We start from the raw sequence: 18,079 nt of genomic DNA on the forward strand, positions 1-18,079 counted from the left end.
TAAATCTCAGTGGAGAAGTCAGTCCAACTGATATCTTCACTCAGCAGCCCGTATTTCTTCAGAACAAAGCCTAAAAGTGGAAGAAAAATGTTCTCTTTAAATTCTGTATCACCACGGGGAAATGATCCTTTTTTGTTTGCAGCGAAATTTTACTTTTTTGGGGGAAAGGGGAAAGTAATACAGACCCACAGATCCCCTCACCCAAGGTTCTTTTCTACCAAATGGTCGCTTGGACCTGGGTTCCATGAGCCATCCTCCTCTTTCTCAGGCTGTGCAAAATGTAGGAAGTCGCTGGGGATGTAACCTGCTCTTCTCTCAGCCAGTGAATCTTAATGCAAGTGTAGAACAGATTGGAATAGATCTAAGGAACCTTCACAATAATAGTGCCTGCCTTGCTGACAATAGGCACCAGCTGGTGAGGCTACAGGGTGTGTGGCCAGGGACAAGGCCAGTGGGACACAGCTGGCCACTCCACTCTCCCCCAGCCCCCACCTCCCAGGACAATGAGGACAACTGGGGGACTGGAGCATCTCTTATGAGTAAAGGCTGGAGGAGCTGGACCTGTTCAGCCTAAAGAAGAGATGACTGAGAGGGGACCTCATCAATGTCCATCAGTATCTGGAGGGAGGGGGTCACAGGATGAAGCCAGGCATTTTTGGTGGTACCAAGCAATAGGACAAGAGACAACAGGCAGAAACTGATGCACAGGAAGTTCCACCTGAACATGAGGAAGACCTTCTTTACTGTGTGGTGACCACACACTGGAACAGGTAGCCCAGAGAGGCTAGAGTCTCCCTCACTGGAGATGTTCCAGAACTGCCTGGGTGCAACCCTGTGCTTGTGCTCCAGGATGACCCTGCCTGAGCAGGGAGGTTGGACCAGATGTCACACCGTGGTCCCTTCCAACCTGACCCATTTGTGATTCTGTGAGACCGAGGCCGCAGGGAAGAGCTGCGCCTGGTCAGAGGCCCCGCTACACAATCGCCAGCAGCAGCAGCCCTGCGGGACCGAGCCGTGTGGCAGGGACAGCCCTCGGTGGCAGTCCCGGCCACCGCTGTGCCCCAGCCCCGCGCGGGGGGGGCGGGCCCGGCGCCCCCCGGTCCGGCCGCTCCATAAAGGAGGCGGGCAGGGCCGGCCCGGCGGGAGGGTGCGCGCTGAGGGAAGAGCCGACACGAGTGGCGGGGAGGCGGCGCGGAGGGAGGGCAGCCCGGCTGCGGGAAGCGGGGCTCCGCGCTGGGACTGGTTCCTTCGCAGCCATTTTCCGTCCAACCAAACAGCCGATTTGCGGAGGGAGCCAACCAGGGCCGCACTGGAGGTTTGTGCCTGGCTCCGGCCAATGATTGGTAACCGGTTCCACTGCAGGCTCGAATGAAATGTCCGTCTCCCTCCCCGGGCCCCGGCGCTGCCGCCGCGCCGCCGCCGCGGGCACCAGGAAGTGCGGGGCTGCCGCCCCGGGCCCCGCACCGGCCGCGCGTCGCTTTGTGCGGCCGGAGCCGCGGGGACCGCGCGGCCGGGGAGCCGAGCGGGGTGGGCGGGTGGGGAGGGGAGGGGAGCGGAGCGGGCGGGCAGGGAGGGAGGGAGGCGGTAGCGAGGGGGGTGTCGGCAGGGGCGGCGGGGCGGCTGCCCCCGCCGCTGTCCCGCTCTCTGCGCGGCGCCCTCCCTGCTCCGGCTCCATTTTGCGGCCTAGGCAGGGGTGGGGGCAGCAGGCGGAGCTGCCCTGCGGCCGGCCGGCACCCCTCACCGCCGGCTGAGAAGCGGCGGGCATTCGCGGGGCGTACGGCCTCCCGCCATCACTCCGTCTCCGCGCCGGTCGCGCTCGCTGTGTCCCGGGGCCGCGGTTTTGTGGCGGCCGCGCCGGGCGGAGGGGGCTCCGCGCTCTTTTGTGTCCGGCCGGCCGAGCCCCCTCCCCTCGCCGCGGGAGCCAGGGGCCGGGACCCCCACCACGCCTACTCCGGGCCGGGAGCCGGGTAGCGGCGCCACAGCGGCCCGGTCTCTCCTCCCGGTCCTCCCCACGCCGTTGTCGGGAAGGAAATTTCCTGGAAGGTTTGGCGGTATTTTGCAGGGATGAGGAGCGTAGGGCGAGGCCCCGGGATGTGGTGCCAGTACCCGGCTGGCCGTGCGGGCGGGAGTGCGAGGCCTTGGTGGGCTGCACGGGGGCCCGGCAGAGCGGCCGGCCGGCCACGGGCAGGTGCAGGCAGCGCGGAAATCACAGCCAGGGTGACCAACAATAAAGTTGCTGATTAACTTGAGGACTAGTCGTCTTGTGCCATTTGTAAACAAGGGGTCACGATAGACGAGTTACCTCTCGAACAGATGTGAGCTGGGTGCCAGGAAGGCTCGGAGGCTGTTGGTGTAAGTAGGAGGGTGTCCCCGTGCCCCAGCTAGCTGCGTTTGCATCATTGAAGGGCATGAAATCGGGAAATGGGATCGATCGGCTCGCAGTGGCACAGAGGCAGCTGGGTGGCATCAGCACTTGTCCTGTGACACACATGACAGATGGGAGAGAGACAGGAGCCTGCCATTATCAATGTCTACACAACTTTTCAGTGTGTGGCAGGTGTTCTTGGGCAGGCCTGTGTGTGCTAGCCACTGTTCTGCCTCCAGAAATTATGTAATTGGTGATCCTGAAGAGTGCTGTTGAGGTTATTCACAGACAATAGTACTGGAAAACCACAAAAAAATTAATGTGTTCTAGTAATGTTTCTGCAGCTATGATATATATTCTGCACTATAGCAGCAGTAGAAAATCAACTTCTAGCTTTACCAATTTCTTTGAGGTTTAACCAAAAAGATTTTGTTCTGAAAAGAACTGTGAGGTAGAAGCTACCTAGTGTGCTTGGGTTGCTTTTGGGATGGCAAAATTACTGATAACAATGATCTGAAAATTTTTAGGCAATGAAGAGCACAGAATTCTGGATTGCAGCCCGTTCATCGACTTTGTTACATGTAGTAACCTTTCCTTGGCGTCTTGGTAGATGGCAGTTACTGTTAATTAAAAAAAAAATTCAGCTTTCTCAAAGGAAGCTCTGGCAAAATGGTGGCAGGCGCCACTTTGGGCAGTATTCAGAGTCTGGCTCTAATTGGCTTGCAGGAATGGAGAAATGTGTCTATATATAATCATTAGCATGCTGTTCCTAAACAATAAGCTAGCGGTTGCTTTCTTTTTTTTCTTTGCTTATGTGGCCTGTGGCATGACAGCTACAATGTAAAGGCAAGATCCATCTGCAGTTCTCTAGGACACCCGAGATGGATCAGTCTGAACCGTTCTGAGGCCTCTGTGAGTTGCTTTTGTGCTGTGCATTGAGCGGTTGGTTATACTTGGTCTTGGCCGCTGGCATTTACAGCTATGGCATTATACTGGGAGAAGTTAGAAGCACTGGGTGTTACTCTTTAGACTTCAGGGTTTGACAGTCACAGCAGTTCAAAGCTTAACTCTTATTTGTGGTAATAATTACATGAAGGGAGGCAATGTTCAGAAATTGAATGAAAAAGAATATTTAAGATAATGTCAAGATGTGAAACATTAAACACTGAAGCTTTTAAAGTCTGGTACCTTGTTTTGTCAACATTTAAAAAAGGTTTGCAACGTTCTTCCTTTAGTGCTTTCAAATATAAATCTAATGTTGCTCCACCTTTAAAATTTTGCTTAGAAAGAAACTTGACTTATTACTGAGTTTTGCAGTCGCATTTTGAAGACACTTAGTATTTGGAAATTGATGTTTTTTAGTGGCAGGATGCTTGTAAAAAGAGCAAAACATGACTATATATATGCATACTAAACAATATGGGTAAATAACATTGGTAGAATAAAAGCAAGTATCAGCAAATTCAGCAGTTTTTTGGCCGAAAATAGTCTGTTCTGAAGCTAGTTCAGTCTGGTCTGAACTAGTTTTGTAAAACTCTTACTTGCCCTGTTGCTTGAGAAGAAAAAAACTGTTTGGCATACTTGAGTTACTACCTCAACAAAGGAAAAATAACCTACTTAAAAATGTTATCAAATGTCTAAAAGGAAAAAGACAGGATTTATAAATTGCTGCTTTAATAAATAGATAAGCTTAGTTTTTTACCAGAAATGCTAGAAAAGTATCAAAAACTTAGTATTGAAAGGTAATATGGGGATTTCAGTCAGGTTACTGAAGGAAGGAGGTGATGGTGCAGTGTGTTCAGCACTGCTTTCCTCTTCCAGCTTCTGCAAAAGCAACTAAACTGCCTCCATTCCTCTGCTTATCTTGTTTATTTTCCCCTCCAGCTTCTCTCTTCTACTGCCAAAAAAGAGAAAGTGTGGAAACTTGATTTCTCTTGCTTGCTCTGTATTTTACTGACCCACTCCTTCTTGATGTGAAAATGAACGTGGTTTTAGTCCAGCCATATATATTGGAGCTAATAATGCTTGTGGATGTTAGCCAGCCTGGAAAGGAGCCACCAGCTGCTGTAGCAGAGCTGGATCCACATGGAGGGGGCCTGTGGTCAGTGGCATTTGGGCTTGTAAGATAAGACATAAAGTTGATAGACTGTTACATGGAGTGGAAAGGTGTAAAGTGGCAATGCCCTCTTTGGATTTCATAAGAGAAAGTTTCCTCCCCGTGGGCCAGCAGAAGGATTCTGGTACAGCCCAGATGCTAATGAGCCTTGGTGACACTGTCTGGTCCTCTCAGCATCAGTCTGCTTTTCCCAGTGTTATTCTGCTGTGGGGGAAAACACTGTAAGGGATTAGAGAAGCCTGAGATGGAGAGAGAGTTTTGTTCTAGCTATGTGCTAAGGGGTTTAGTGTTATATTTTTGTGTGTCTGCTGGAACAATGTGCTGTGAATGCATTCAGCAGTTGGTATTTCTTATAAACCTGCAGATGAGAATTCAGTGGGAAATTAGGACCTCCAGAAATCACTGAAAAATAAAAGGAAATTGAAAGTGTATTTTCAATTGAAAAATCTTTCTGCTTAACAGGAGAGGGTGCAGAAAGCTCAAATAAAACTTTGTGTCTCTGCTGTTACGTATTGATTCACAGCTTTACTTCTCTTGTGACAAGGTGTCGCAAAATGAATGATGTGGTTACTACCTACAGCTTTAGTTATTGTTTCTGTCCTGCTTCTTTGGGAGACATGACTGCATGGAATGTGTACCAAGTGCTTCAGTTCATTGCATATCATTTTCTACTGCCCGTTTTATATGGTAGCAATTTTAGGAGACAGGGTGAATAAATACCACATGAAATACTTAAATCACATGAGGCCTTTGGTTTCCCTTAAAGAGGGCAGTTTGTAAATCGTTGCCAGATAACTTCCTCGTTCTGAAATCAAAAATCTTGTTTCCTCAGTTTTTTTTTTCTTCTTTGTTTTTTTCTTTTATACTGATCTAAGCTTTAGTCCCTTCTTCTCAGTGCTAGCAGGCTTGGGCTTGTATTCTTTTTTAGTTATAATTTAGCTGAGCCACTGATACTGGCTGTGCTCTTAAGAGAGCTTATAAGATTAAACTGGATGCAAGATTTACTTTGAGATACTGATGTTTTATTAGTTTAGTATAGACATATTATAGGAACAGTGTGACAGGAGGTGACAGGAGCAAATTTTTTTAAGCATCCTCCAGAATATTTATACCAAATGTCATTGTAAACCTGTGTGTTCATTCATGTGCATCTTGTCACTGAACCTTCTTTGATACCCTTGAAATGTTTCTCTTTTAACATATATCTTTGGTTAATTTCCATGCATCAAGTAGTTTGTATATCCCTAGTAATATTCTTTTTCTTATTAGAGATGGAAAAAGCGAACAGAAAACCACAAACACAAAACATTGTGCTGCTGCTCTGTATTCAAATTTTTCTTTTGCAGTATAGTGCTGAATGTTTATGTCCTGTACTTGTTTACTCTCCCTGGTTGTTGATAAAATCAGATAGTGGCATGGTCATTTTAGAGATTGACATGTCACTTCTGATATGCTTAGCTCTCAGTCTTGATTCAGTCCATGTGTATGCATGGAGGAGCTTCAGTGTTGCCTAGCCCTGGAGGCTGAGGGTAATGTACAACCTGTAGTAATTGCTTCCTGCAGTTGTGCACAGCACTTGCTGCTGGAGGACTGAGGTGTTGGAAGCCCCCCCTTGTGTAATTTGGCAGCCACACAGAGGTAGGAGATGCTCTTGTATTCAAAGGCATTGCAATGTTTGCATGCTGAAACTGCCATGCAAATGTGAGGTATAATCTGCAAATGGCTATTTCTCTTTTAAAGCAAGTTGTAACAACTGGGTGGTCTAAAGCAAAATCTGAGACGAACATTCTTGCCCACCTGAACCTTTTAGGATTAGATCTCCCAGGATTTTGCCTGCTTTAGCATCTACTTCCATCTAAAGTAGTAGGTCTTCCTACTAAATGGGCCAATATAAGAACTGTTGGCCTTTTTAGTCTCCTGGTGACTGCAGTTAGTGTAGGCAAGGTGTTGTTTCTATGCTATATTGGACTGCTGCTTTTCCAGAGCAACTTCAGGGACACAGAATTTAGTTTGTGTCATGGTTTTGGAGGGGTTTTATTGGTTGTTTGGGGTTTTGGTTTGTTTGTTTAAAGGAGGGGAATTAATTAGCAACAGTGTAGTGAGAAGAGTGTTTTCTCATTTTCTGAACATTGCTGTATGTGTTACAGAACTTGTGCTGAGCTTGACAATCAGATAATGTGGTGACTGACTAGAGTTTTGAACATCTGAAATGAAAACTGTAATGTGTGAGCGTGTAACTGTTTGTTATGAGATGACTGGGATAGCAGTAGCCACATTTTCCTACAAGGTCATATTTGTCATCCATCGGGCTCAAAGAAATACTAGTAGGGTGACTTGGATGGCATATTAATTACAGTTGCTATATTCAGATGCCTGGATCTAGATTTGAATTGAATGACAACTCTGGCTGAAGTTCTTCCATCAACTTACTTGGATTGAAGTAGTGTGCTGAGATCCAATCCCTCCCTCACGCTGTGGTCAGCTGGGCTGTGGAGGTGGCTCATGGGGCAGCTGGGCTAGCTCTGTATGTGGTGGCCTTCAAGATGTGGCTGGGGAAAGTCCTGAGTGCTCTGCTCTGAGCTTAGAACTGACCCTGCTTTTAGCAGGGGTTGGAGTAGAGACCTCCTACGGCCACTTCCAGCATGAATTATCCTGTGGGCCTGGATCAGGATCTGGTTGTGCTAAGCATTATGCAGAAAGGTGTTAACACTGTCCCTAATCTCCTGTCCCAAGGTTGTCCTGGCAGCTAAAAATCTTTCTTCAAGTAATACCCACAGAAGTAATTTCAGTTGATGTTAAGCTGTCAGTGGCTGTTTTCTTTATCTGAGTCAGATCTTTTTCTGTTGCAAGCCTTTTCCTATCAATTTTACTAATCACTATATTAGATTCATAGTGCTGATAAACGTCCATACAAGTTCCCACTAATGGTGAAATAATACATCCTGTAAGTAGATCTGGAAATGTGCACACAGAAAAGAATAATAGCAAAGGTATTACCTTGAGGATGCATTAGTCTAATATGACCAAAATGTCTGTACATGCAGCAGAAGTTTGAAAGAGATTCAAGCAGGAATTGTCTTTTGAAGGCAGGCTGGGCTAATGAAAGCAGGATGATTTCCTAGTGTTGCTGGGACTTGTCAATAAAGATTCAGATGGAGTAGCCTGCAGGAGAGGTGAGCAGAAACCAGTTTGTTATCACATCATGGCAGAAATTTGAAGAATATTGCAACCCTGGAGGAAGGAAGTAATTTAGAAGACATGTTTCACAGAAGATTGAAAAAAGACAGGGAAAGAAAGATCAAGGTATTTAAAATACCTTGTACTGGGACTGAGTAAAGATTGAGATCCTGAATTAAATTCTAGTAGGGATCAGAGAGCTGAAACTGAGAAGAAGACTACCAGAAAGCTCTAAGTTAATTTTGGAGGTAGCTTTTGGGATTTACTAGTCTACAATTTTAATTGTTTCAAAGTGCAGAAGTAAGAGAGAGGCACAATTCTCTTAATGATGTGTGATGTCAGTTTTGGTGATCATGACATGCAGGATTGTGATATCCTTGCATTGTCATTACAATAAGCTGAGTAAACAAATTGCAGACCCTTTGGGAGATTGAAAAGCAAAGTTAAATCTCCCAACAAAGAGTCTGCAAAATGTGGACAAAGTGAATTTATGTGAAGGTTGGACATGGAAGGTTAATGCCTAAAATACTGCCCTTCCTTTGGGTAGAGCTGCTGTGTAAGAAGTGAAGCTGGTTTACAAAAGCCCAGCGAAAGGGACCTGAAGTTCTTTATAAAAGTGTGTGTGATATTCTGTTCAATGAAGAAGAGCTGGAAGAGTCTGTTTCTCTTGAGCAGCTCCTAAGGCTCTGTCCAGCTGTTGTTGGAATGCGAGCAGTGCTCGTGTTATTTGCGTGTCTGTGGCCAAGGGTAACACCGGACATTGCTTGAAGGTTTCAAAGTGAAACTCAGCCCTGTGGCCACAAGCAAAGTGCAGATTAGTGAGAGGTTAAATGCTCATATTTCTTGTAGGTGTAAAAATAGCACAATATTGCTTCTCCTTCCCTCCTTCCCTCCCTCTTCATGGGTGTGCAAAAAAAGTGAGCTCTGTGGTCTCACTGGCAACAGCCATGTGATCCTTCAAAGACACCAAGGTACCCACACAGTGGGTGTGGGGTCAGTGAGTGAAGTCAGCAGGGCTCTGCCTCTCCAGGAGCTGTGTGTGTAGCTTGTCAGTAAGAAGGAGGGAAGCACAGGCTCTTTTGGCATCCCTTCTTTGGCATTTAAGTTACCTGTTAAACGCTGACCGCCCCCATCTCCAAACCATCATGAAGAAGTCTTCTTCTTGGCCACCACATCAGAACCTTGAGAGAAGGGCACCTAAGGATGCCCAGAGAGTGAGGCAGGGGAGGACCAGGGAATGCTAAAAAATGACTCAGAAGGCACATAGGAGTAACTGGTGTCTCAGGGAGGATGAGGATGTAGAGCTGGTCCCGCGGTCTGGCTAGAAGTTTGTCAGTGGCTTGACAAACCAACGTGGATGGTAAAGGTGAGTGAAGGATGCACTCTGTGTAGTAACTAATAGGTAAAGCATTCAGTGAATGAGGGGCTGGTGTAGGTTTTGAGGGTTGTTCAGAGACACCTTGCATGTTCTGGTCAGACTCTCACGGGAGCTATGTGCTACATAAACCAGATGATTCTGTGCCTGGCCTGTGCCTCTGGTTGAGTTTTTTGGAAAGCCTCAGAAACAGTTAAACTATTTCCACTGTCAGTAAAACTCATTAATGACAGTGGGGATGCTGTTCTCCAATAGCAAAATATTTATGCTTTGTATAAATTGATCTCATAGTTTGTGCTGGGTTTGAGTAATAGATGCACTTAGTGATGTAACAATCACGCCTAAAAGGTTTCCTTCTTCTGGTTGTAGATGGATGGTGACAGCTCCACAACAGATGCTTCTCAGTTAGGAATTGCTGGAGATTACATTGGTGGCAGTCACTATGTCATACAGCCTCACGATGGTAAGAAGTGAGAGAGTAAATGCTACTATTTCTCTGCATATGTGTCTATACATATATTTTCTTCCAGTTCTTGTATCATTCTCTGCTGTCTTCTCTCAGGCTAAGAATTTGCCATTGTTTTCATAATGCCTCACTGTATAAAGCATTTTTTTCTGCAGTATGGAGGGGGCAGGTTGGATTTTTTGATGTTGGCACAGTGACCTTGAGGGGATGACAAAAAAATTGATGTTTTAGGAAGCAGTTTTTATTTTGACATGGCATTAATAATGGTTGTTGATCAGCAGCCATGTACACTTCTGTGCATAATGTGATAAAATACTATCTTTATAAAGGCACCCTGATGTTGCATCTCTTTATAAAATTATTTATATGATGTTAACACATGGTGCTTTCAAAGGTCTTCATCCTTCAGTGTAAGATTTTAAACTGAATTACTGCCTGCTGTCTATCAAATATAATTTCTGTTAACTTTTCTTCATTTCATTAGACACAGAAGACAGCATGAATGATCATGAAGATACAAATGGCTCAAAAGAGAGTTTTAGAGAACAAGATATATATCTTCCAATTGCAAATGTGGCAAGGATAATGAAAAATGCCATACCCCAAACAGGAAAGGTAATACTGTTGTCTGGTAAAGAAAGTGTGTTAAGGAGTTTTATTCCTTCCTCTCAGTGAACTTGATCTGATTAGAACAACATATTTTTCCAAATGATGCTGGTTTATTGAAGAAAAATGTTATAAAAGGAAAGGGAAAAAAACCCCAGGAGCAGGAGGTGATTGAGACCAAGCCCATTTTTCTTAGATTTCTGAAAGCTTTTAGTAACTGTTGTAGTTAGAGTGTCCAGGACTGTTCTCCATAGGGCTTTCAAGAGCTTTCTTTTTCCAAGATGTGTTCTCTGAAATTTTCATAAAGGATCAGGCTTGATGACAATCACTAAGAATATTTTCTATGCAATTCTCTTGAGAGATTTAGTCTGCTTTCATTGAGGTGCATACAATTTGGAATAAGTGAATCATTTTGGCTGAAATAGAAATCCAGTGCTCATCCTGAAGGAAAGAGAATGGTTAGCCTTGCGTCACCCGAATATTCACATACCCAAATGCCAAAGTGACCTAAGAAGTCTGCTTTATATTGTGGAGCAGATAAGGCCAGATATTGAAAGCCTTATTTATTTCCTACTTCTAAGAATAGACTTTTTAATCCATTCTGCTGAGCTGGTGGTTGTATAAGTACTTCATCATTCTACCGGTTTATCTTAAACCTTTGCAGGGCTCCTATGATTTGCTGTTTCTTTATTGTATTCCAATACAATTCCAGCCACAGTAACGTTTCCTCCAGCTAAAACTGATCTCTCTTTTTGGAGATCACTCTAAATAGAAGGAAGACATAATTTACTTGCATCTGCTTGTATTTTCATAGTGTTCAGGGCTTTCTGGAGATCTGGATGTTACATTTATAACTTTGCTGTGAAAAACTCTACCCTAGTCCATATTGTCATAAATTTTTAGTGATCAAGATAAGATTTTTCTTGAGAATTTAGCATATGGGATGTAGAGCTATCTTGAAAAATCAGTATGTTTTTTTTGTAAAAAACTGCAAGGGAAGCTGCTGACTGATGACTTCTGAAAATCTCACCCTACGTGTCTGAAAATATCAGAGGAGCTAGTGAAGACTCTGCACACAGTTACTGCTTCAATTTTTTAGGTTCTTTTCATGTGAAGGATAAGAATCTTAATTATTATAATCTTCTTGTTGACTCCTGTCAGCTTCCCAAGTAATCATGAATAATACTTAAGTCGGGTAAATGACTTTTGTCCGGCTGAAAACTGTAATCAAATTTACTTACTTCATTCTTGCCAGGGGCATATGTTGCTTCATTTGAATTCTCATTTGGTAAATTTATACCAGAATACTAAAGCATTAGAAAGGCTTGCTCTGCTAGGTGTATATTCTAGTCCTTGAATCTAGGCAGGATAAAAATACTTGTCATTGCTGAATTTGTGGCAATGTACTGCAGTGGGGTTGAAGCTTTTAAAAGAAGAGGAAGTGGGCTGTGACATTGTAATGAACAGGTTTGAAGAGACATAGGTAAGCAAAACAAGAAGCATCTGTGTGTAAAAGCTTGTATAGAACTTAGGATTTCAGGTGATCCTGGAAGTTGGCTGTGCTGCTTGAAATAGTAAAACATGGGTAAAATCACATTGCAGCTGGCCTTACATAGAGCAGTGAGGACATCCAGTGGTTTGCTGTGCAGGTGTTACCTAAATGAGTATTGTCATTGGGTTTTGGAATGTTTCCTCAATTATCTGATGTATTCTTTGCGGGGTTTGTGGTGAGTTTTTTCAAGTCTTGTGTCTTCATTAATGATTTTATGATACCTTTTTCCTTACTAGATTGCTAAGGATGCAAAGGAATGTGTACAAGAGTGTGTAAGTGAATTCATCAGCTTTATAACATCAGAAGCAAGTGAGAGGTGTCACCAAGAGAAAAGAAAGACCATCAATGGAGAGGATATTCTTTTTGCCATGTCTACCTTGGGGTTTGATAGCTATGTTGAACCTTTGAAGTTATACCTCCAAAAATTCAGAGAGGTTGGTATATATGGGTATTTGCTCATTTATTTAACCTGGTTGTGTTTATCCTTAGCTCTCTGTTGTTGTAACTGTATAATGGCTAACTTGCCCAGTATCTCACAGCTCTGGGTCAGGGAGTAATGTAATGTTTAAAAGCATTCCAAAGGATATCAAGACAAAAAGGAAGGAAGTAAGCATTTTATTAGACTTGCTGATTCAGAGTAGTTAAAGCTTTCAACTGAATAGATTATTGCTCTTTAAAGGTGCCTATTAAGAATGTTTAATTGGATTTTTGGGTTCAGTCAGTATGTACTGACTGCATCTTCTGAGGAACTGGCCTAATGCCTATTGCTTGTCTGGACTTCAGGTCTGCAAAAGAAAAAAAACTGTTTTTCTCTTGTTGGAATAATGATTCACATGGAAAACTATCTGTTTCAATGGGGCTTTTAAAATTATTTTTTTAGCCTGTCCCTCAGTTTGCTTTTGATACATAGTACATGCTAGGTATGTGATCCAAACAGTTAATTTAATTTATCCCTTCTCTAGCAGAAAGTGACTTTGTTCCTTTCAGCAATTTAGACCTCAAAAAAGGAAGTTGCTTCTACTTGGATTTTTTGTTCTGGTCTGCCTCCCCTTGTCTAAATTGGCAGAACAGTAGATAAGGATGCTCTTCTGAGTTTGTTTTGTAAGCCTAAGATTTCTTTAGGTCAGACTTGCTAACGATATTTGTTTTGCTGACAGCCCTTGAAGCTTCCCCTTCCCAGAAGGTCATTTGCTGGATAACTGAGTAACAGGAGGTGTAATATAAAGTTGGAGTAGTGCTGTGTGCTGTCTTTTTCCAGTTCTGTGTAGCAGTTGCACATGCTGTGACAGTGCTGTATGTGCTTTTGAAAAGACAAGTATTGCCTGACTACCAAATAAGTCTCAAGTGGGTCTGTGCTACTTTCATTCTTAATTGACCATTTTTGCAGATTATAGATGCTGTGGTAGCAGAGTAGTTGGATTGGGTTTTAATTGCGTGGATGGGTTAAGTAGCTTTGCTCATCAGTTTTAAATCTCCATTCCGGCAAGGGTGTCTTCAGGGTGAAGTACTTCAGTTTTGTAACTGAGTATTTTGTCTGCAGCAAGCAGTTGCAGAGAATTTTTTTTTTTTTTTATGCCCACATTATTTTTCTAGATGTTCTTATGTAATAGCATAGAGCATCAAACTTCAAACTTGTAAAACTGCCTGCAGATGACTGGGGGCCTTGGCTTTCTGTGCTGATATCCTTTCTGGCTGTAGTCCTTGATGTGGGAGAAGAAATTCCACATCTTGGTTTTAAATGTCAGCTCTTAGTTTATGGTGATGGTGCTTGTGTGTGGTTGGTAAGCAAATGTTGCACATTCTTGGTAGGTGAGATTCTGTGATTTCTTGTAAATGCTCCTTCTTGGAGTACCACAGATTTTTGAACTTTCTGCAGAAGGTGAAAAGCCTTTGTTGGAACCACACAGTCCTAGTTTGCCAAGTTTTTGTTTCAGGAGTATGGCTAAGATGAAAAACACTCCTGTAATATGCATGTTCTCAAATCCCATAGAGTTTTACAGGTCTTGGGATTTCAAGCTCCAACTGTTGCACTGTGACTTTTCTGCAAGTTTCAAACCTTGGCTAGAGCTCCTGGGGCTTTGAAAAAAATCTCAAGCTTTTTTTCTGCTGTTTTATGCTCTCTTCTTAGGCAATGAAAGGAGAAAAGGGAATTGGGGGAACAGTTACAACTGCAGATGGTCTAAGTGAGGAGCTCACAGAAGAAGCATTTAGTGAGTAATACTTTCTAATTTATTATGTTATTGCTACAGCTTTTATAAAAATTTCATCAGGCATCAGCATTCTTACTTGAGGAATATATCCTGCACTAGTAATAGCTCATGTCAATTGTGGAAAATTTATAAATGCATATATTAGTGCTAGTATACACTTAAACACTGGTTGTAATGAAAGGTGCAAACCTTTTTTTTTTTTCTTTTTCCCCTACAGTAGCTACATATTTAGACCCCATTCATTCTACTTGCAAGACTATTGGGGGGAAAAAAGTAAAATGAACCCCTCTTGATGACTTGAGGAGCTCATCTTTGAGAAATGAGGCAGAGAAGAAAATCATGTTTATCTAATTCTAAAGAACTTAATATTTCTTACATTCAAAAGAATTCACAGATTGGGAGCTAGGAGGTGTAGGGTGAGGAGTATCATGTGCATTCAGTGTAGTTTTTCTTCCTTTTACTGTGGATTGAAGCCTGACAGTTTTTTGGGATTTACACTGATTTTGTAGGTGCTGATTCTTGCTCATAGTCTTCACTTTGGCTTTTAAACATTATGGGCTGGTGATGTCGAACCTGATACAAGAGGAATTAGGAAGCACAGCTCTAGTCATATCTACTGACAAGATTTAGTTTTTTAAGTATGTGATACAATCACTGGTAAACTACTGAACTAGCAAAAATTCAAAGCCTGAGGACTAAAATGACCTATTCAGGATTGGAAATACACTTTGCTCTCAGTTTGACTTTGGCTGCATAAAACAGTGCAGACTCGTTGGGTCTCTTCTAGCCTGGAAGAGTAGCTTATAAAACTGGCTGGAAATTAAGACTCTAAATCTAAATATTATGATAATGTTATATATAAAACTTGTAATACTTAGATTTGGATTCTTAATTTCCAGACCTAGAAGCCTCAGAGTGCTCTATGAAAAAACTTTAGGTTGCTGTGACTTGAAAAGAGCAATTTTAGAAATGTCCTGGCAGTATTAAGGATGCAAAGGAGATGTTGCAGTATTAGAAGAAAGTAAAAAAAAAAAAAAAAATTATGATAAATAACTGATCATGTCAAGTGCTGCAGGTATTTTTCTCCACAGGGGCAGCTATAGATCTGTCTGGAATGAATGATGGTGTCACTGCAGCAGCAGCAGTGATAGTTGTGCTTCTGTGGCATAACCCTGAGCTCTTTGTGGTGGCCTCATGCCAGGGCTGGGTCAGGGACTCTCCATTAAGCTGTGTTGGATGTGCAACATGCACACTGAAGAGCAGTAAATTTTGGAACTGCCAGAGTCACTCTCACTAATCTTAATGCAACTCTTAGCCTGCAACTGAAACAACTGAAAATTTGTTCAATGAAGGAGGAAGGAAAAAAAAATAAAAACAACCCCAACCAACCAACCAAAAATCTAATTAAAAAACCCTCAAGCATCAGCTTTCAAATGAAAACTGTTAGGATTATGCTGTGCTTTCAGAATTTTGTATTGGTTATATATCTTGTTTATATTTAGTAACTACATGAACAAAGCCTCATTATTTGTGTCCTAGGGAAAAATGTGCTACAGTGACAAGCTACAATATGAGAGTTGTGCTGCTTTGCTTCCAAATAGCAGCTGTAAGGCGCCTACTCTGAGTGTGAGAGCTCAACATATATGTTGTGGTTTACCTTGGAGCATCAATCCCTGTGTTTTCTCTCTCTATCTCAGAAGTACTTTTTACTCCTTTTGTTGGCCACCTCTTTCCTCTGTGAAATCAGAGCTCTTCTGTGTGCCCTGAAGGACGTGCTGAAGTCAACCAGTGCAATGTCAGGCTCTAGCAGTGCCTTTCATTTTTTGTCATTGCCTGTTCCTCTTCTCTGCCTTCCATGGGACTTCTGTATTATGGAGTCCCTGATGCATCCCAGTTTATAAAGCAGCACAAAGATTTAATTGAGTTCCTCCCCCATGGCTATGCTCAAGTGCTAACTTTGTGTTTAAACAAGGCCAACTGAATTCTCCAGGCTTCTTGGGATACTGAGTACTGGAGATGGCCTTTTCAGTGGTCAGGGTGGTGAGATCCACTCCATTTGCCTGTGTACAGGTTTGGACATTCTGCTTACTCTCAGAGCAAAATCAAGTTGGATTTTACGTGCTTCTCCTGAATGGGAATAAACTTGTTCACTTGTAACACTTGGTAACAAGTGTGACTATACCAGTGTAGGATGGTAACTCAGGAGATTAATGGCTCTGTAGTCCTGGAGTGGACCACAATTATTTAATGGTGACAGACACACCAAACAAGGCTCTGTATATCAAGCAGTTCCTGCCTAACATTTTTTAAATGCTCTTTCTTTCAGCTAACCAGTTGCCAGCAGGCTTAATAACCACAGACGGCCAACAGCAGAATGTTATGGTCTACACAACATCATATCAACAGGTATGATTCTGTATCCTGTCCCCTACTCTCCCTTCTGCTGCTAAAATCCAAGCACTAGTTCAGCTGCTCTGCTCTGAAAGATGAGAAGTAATTTTATTTAATCCTTTGGTGGTGGCTGTCATGCCATTCCAACACTGAGAATTCATGGCTGCTTGCTGTGAACTGCTCTGCAGCTTCAGAAAAGGTGGAGTGGAATGTAAGCTTGCATTTTCTTTCTCTAGATCTCTGGTGTTCAGCAAATTCAGTTCTCATGATTTTGAAGAAAACTTTCCATCTGGGAACACAAGACAGAAAACCTGTGCAACTCTAACGAAGAGGCAGTTTTAATGACTGGTGAAGAGATTTATCTCTTTGTATATTAAATAGCTGTAATGTAGCTACCAGAAGCTTGACTAATTGAGGTGTGAGTTCTGACTCAAATCTTTTTCATGATGATTTTAAAGAAATAATTGGATTTTAAAGGTATTAAAGTATTTTTGTTTTGTACAAGAGTTTGTTGCTCTGTATAACTCCTGTATGCATTGTATATTGCAATTTATTACTGTCAGAGATTTGTAGACAGTTTCTTATTTTCATATTGAATCATGTTACTTTTGTAATTCAGGTAAACAGCTGGGTTAATTCATGTTTACCCTTTGAATAAAATGGTAAGGGTAAAGTTCATTTTTGAATGCAAGTTGCCTTTATTATAAAGATTGAGTTAGTCTTGGTTATGTAACTTGTCTTGCATGACAACCTCAACTAACTTTACATGTCAGCTTATTTATTGAGATTTTGAAAGGGACTTTTTCCTCATGAAACTAGCAGCTCAAAAGAATTGCTACAATTGTTTTTTCTAATGTAACTTCTGAATTAAAGGTTAATCAAAACCAATGAATGCTCTACTACATTTAGAGGTTTAGAGCTTATCAACAGTGTTAATGAAAGCATTGACTGTGCGATGCAGGTTTTCTTTTTTTAATTTTTTTTTTCAGTTGCATTAACTCTTCTTAGACTTACTTTGATATTTTTAAGGTAGTCTTTCTGCTATTGAAATAACTCTTCCTTTTTATGTATGGCTTTTAGAATCCCAAACTTAGAAATTCAAAGGTGGGGGGGGATTTTATAGTCCTTGTGGTAAAAGATCTCGTTTTAACTTTTTACTGAAGTGTTTTAACATTTCTTGTGAGCCTGTGGGAACTCAAAAGTGGTAGTGACTTTGTGTCTGGGCTGTGTGTTGTGTGTGAGTGTGTGTGTGTGTGAGTGACTGACAGCTGAACAAGTGATACAAATCTGAAATGGAAGACAGATTTCAGATTTGCTGTCTCTTTCCTGGTTTTGCAATAAACTCTACTTAGGTAATGTAGTTCTGTATATTTAGTGAGCTGTTCTTGGTAACATTGCTGTTTCTTTAATAATTGGGTGGGTAACTTTGTTGCTGTGTCTTAGCCTATTAGGGTAGGGGTGGGTTTTAGTAATTCCTTACTCAGACTGGATTTTGGGACCTTTGGTATTTTTACTGTTTCCAGTGGACTGAAATGTAATATATTAATTATCTTTCCACATACCTGTTATTAATTTAAGCAAACCACACCTTGAAACTGTTGCCATATGATTTCTTGCTGGTTTTGTCTTTTCTTAAAAAAAAAAAAAAAAAAGTAACAGTTCAATATTGGGAAATTAGCATAACCGAAGATATCCCAGAAGCCTGAAATAGGCAGCTCTTTAGCTAAACAAAAACTTCATGTGCACATTTGAGCAGTGTTTCCTACCAGTCAGCATCCTGCTGGCAGAGCCTCTGGAGGCGATCCAGTGTATTCTGGGGCA

The 18,079-nt window shown here is 42.4% G+C and overlaps 1 protein-coding gene across 5 annotated transcripts; it reads left to right on the plus strand.

Moving 5' to 3' along the window:
- The first annotated feature begins 1,191 nt into the window (after positions 1 to 1,191).
- Positions 1,192 to 17,146, plus strand: NFYB (nuclear transcription factor Y subunit beta). Of its 5 annotated transcripts, none has more exons than XM_053943198.1 (7): positions 1,192 to 1,315; positions 9,403 to 9,496; positions 9,984 to 10,114; positions 11,894 to 12,091; positions 13,786 to 13,867; positions 16,194 to 16,273; positions 16,495 to 17,146. In XM_053943198.1, the coding sequence occupies exons 2-7, from the start codon at positions 9,403 to 9,405 to the stop codon at positions 16,525 to 16,527; spliced, it is 618 nt and encodes a 205-aa protein (XP_053799173.1). In that variant the 5' UTR covers positions 1,192 to 1,315; the 3' UTR covers positions 16,528 to 17,146. The 5 variants fall into 5 exon arrangements, with proteins under 5 accessions (XP_053799173.1, XP_053799170.1, XP_053799171.1 ...); XM_053943195.1 differs by lacking the exon at positions 1,192 to 1,315 and adding an exon at positions 1,320 to 1,343; XM_053943196.1 differs by lacking the exon at positions 1,192 to 1,315 and adding an exon at positions 1,357 to 1,375.
- Positions 17,147 to 18,079: the final 933 nt, after the last annotated feature.

This window comes from Vidua chalybeata, chromosome 5 (assembly GCF_026979565.1).
Source record: "Vidua chalybeata isolate OUT-0048 chromosome 5, bVidCha1 merged haplotype, whole genome shotgun sequence".
Classification (NCBI taxonomy): Eukaryota; Metazoa; Chordata; class Aves; order Passeriformes; family Viduidae; genus Vidua; species Vidua chalybeata.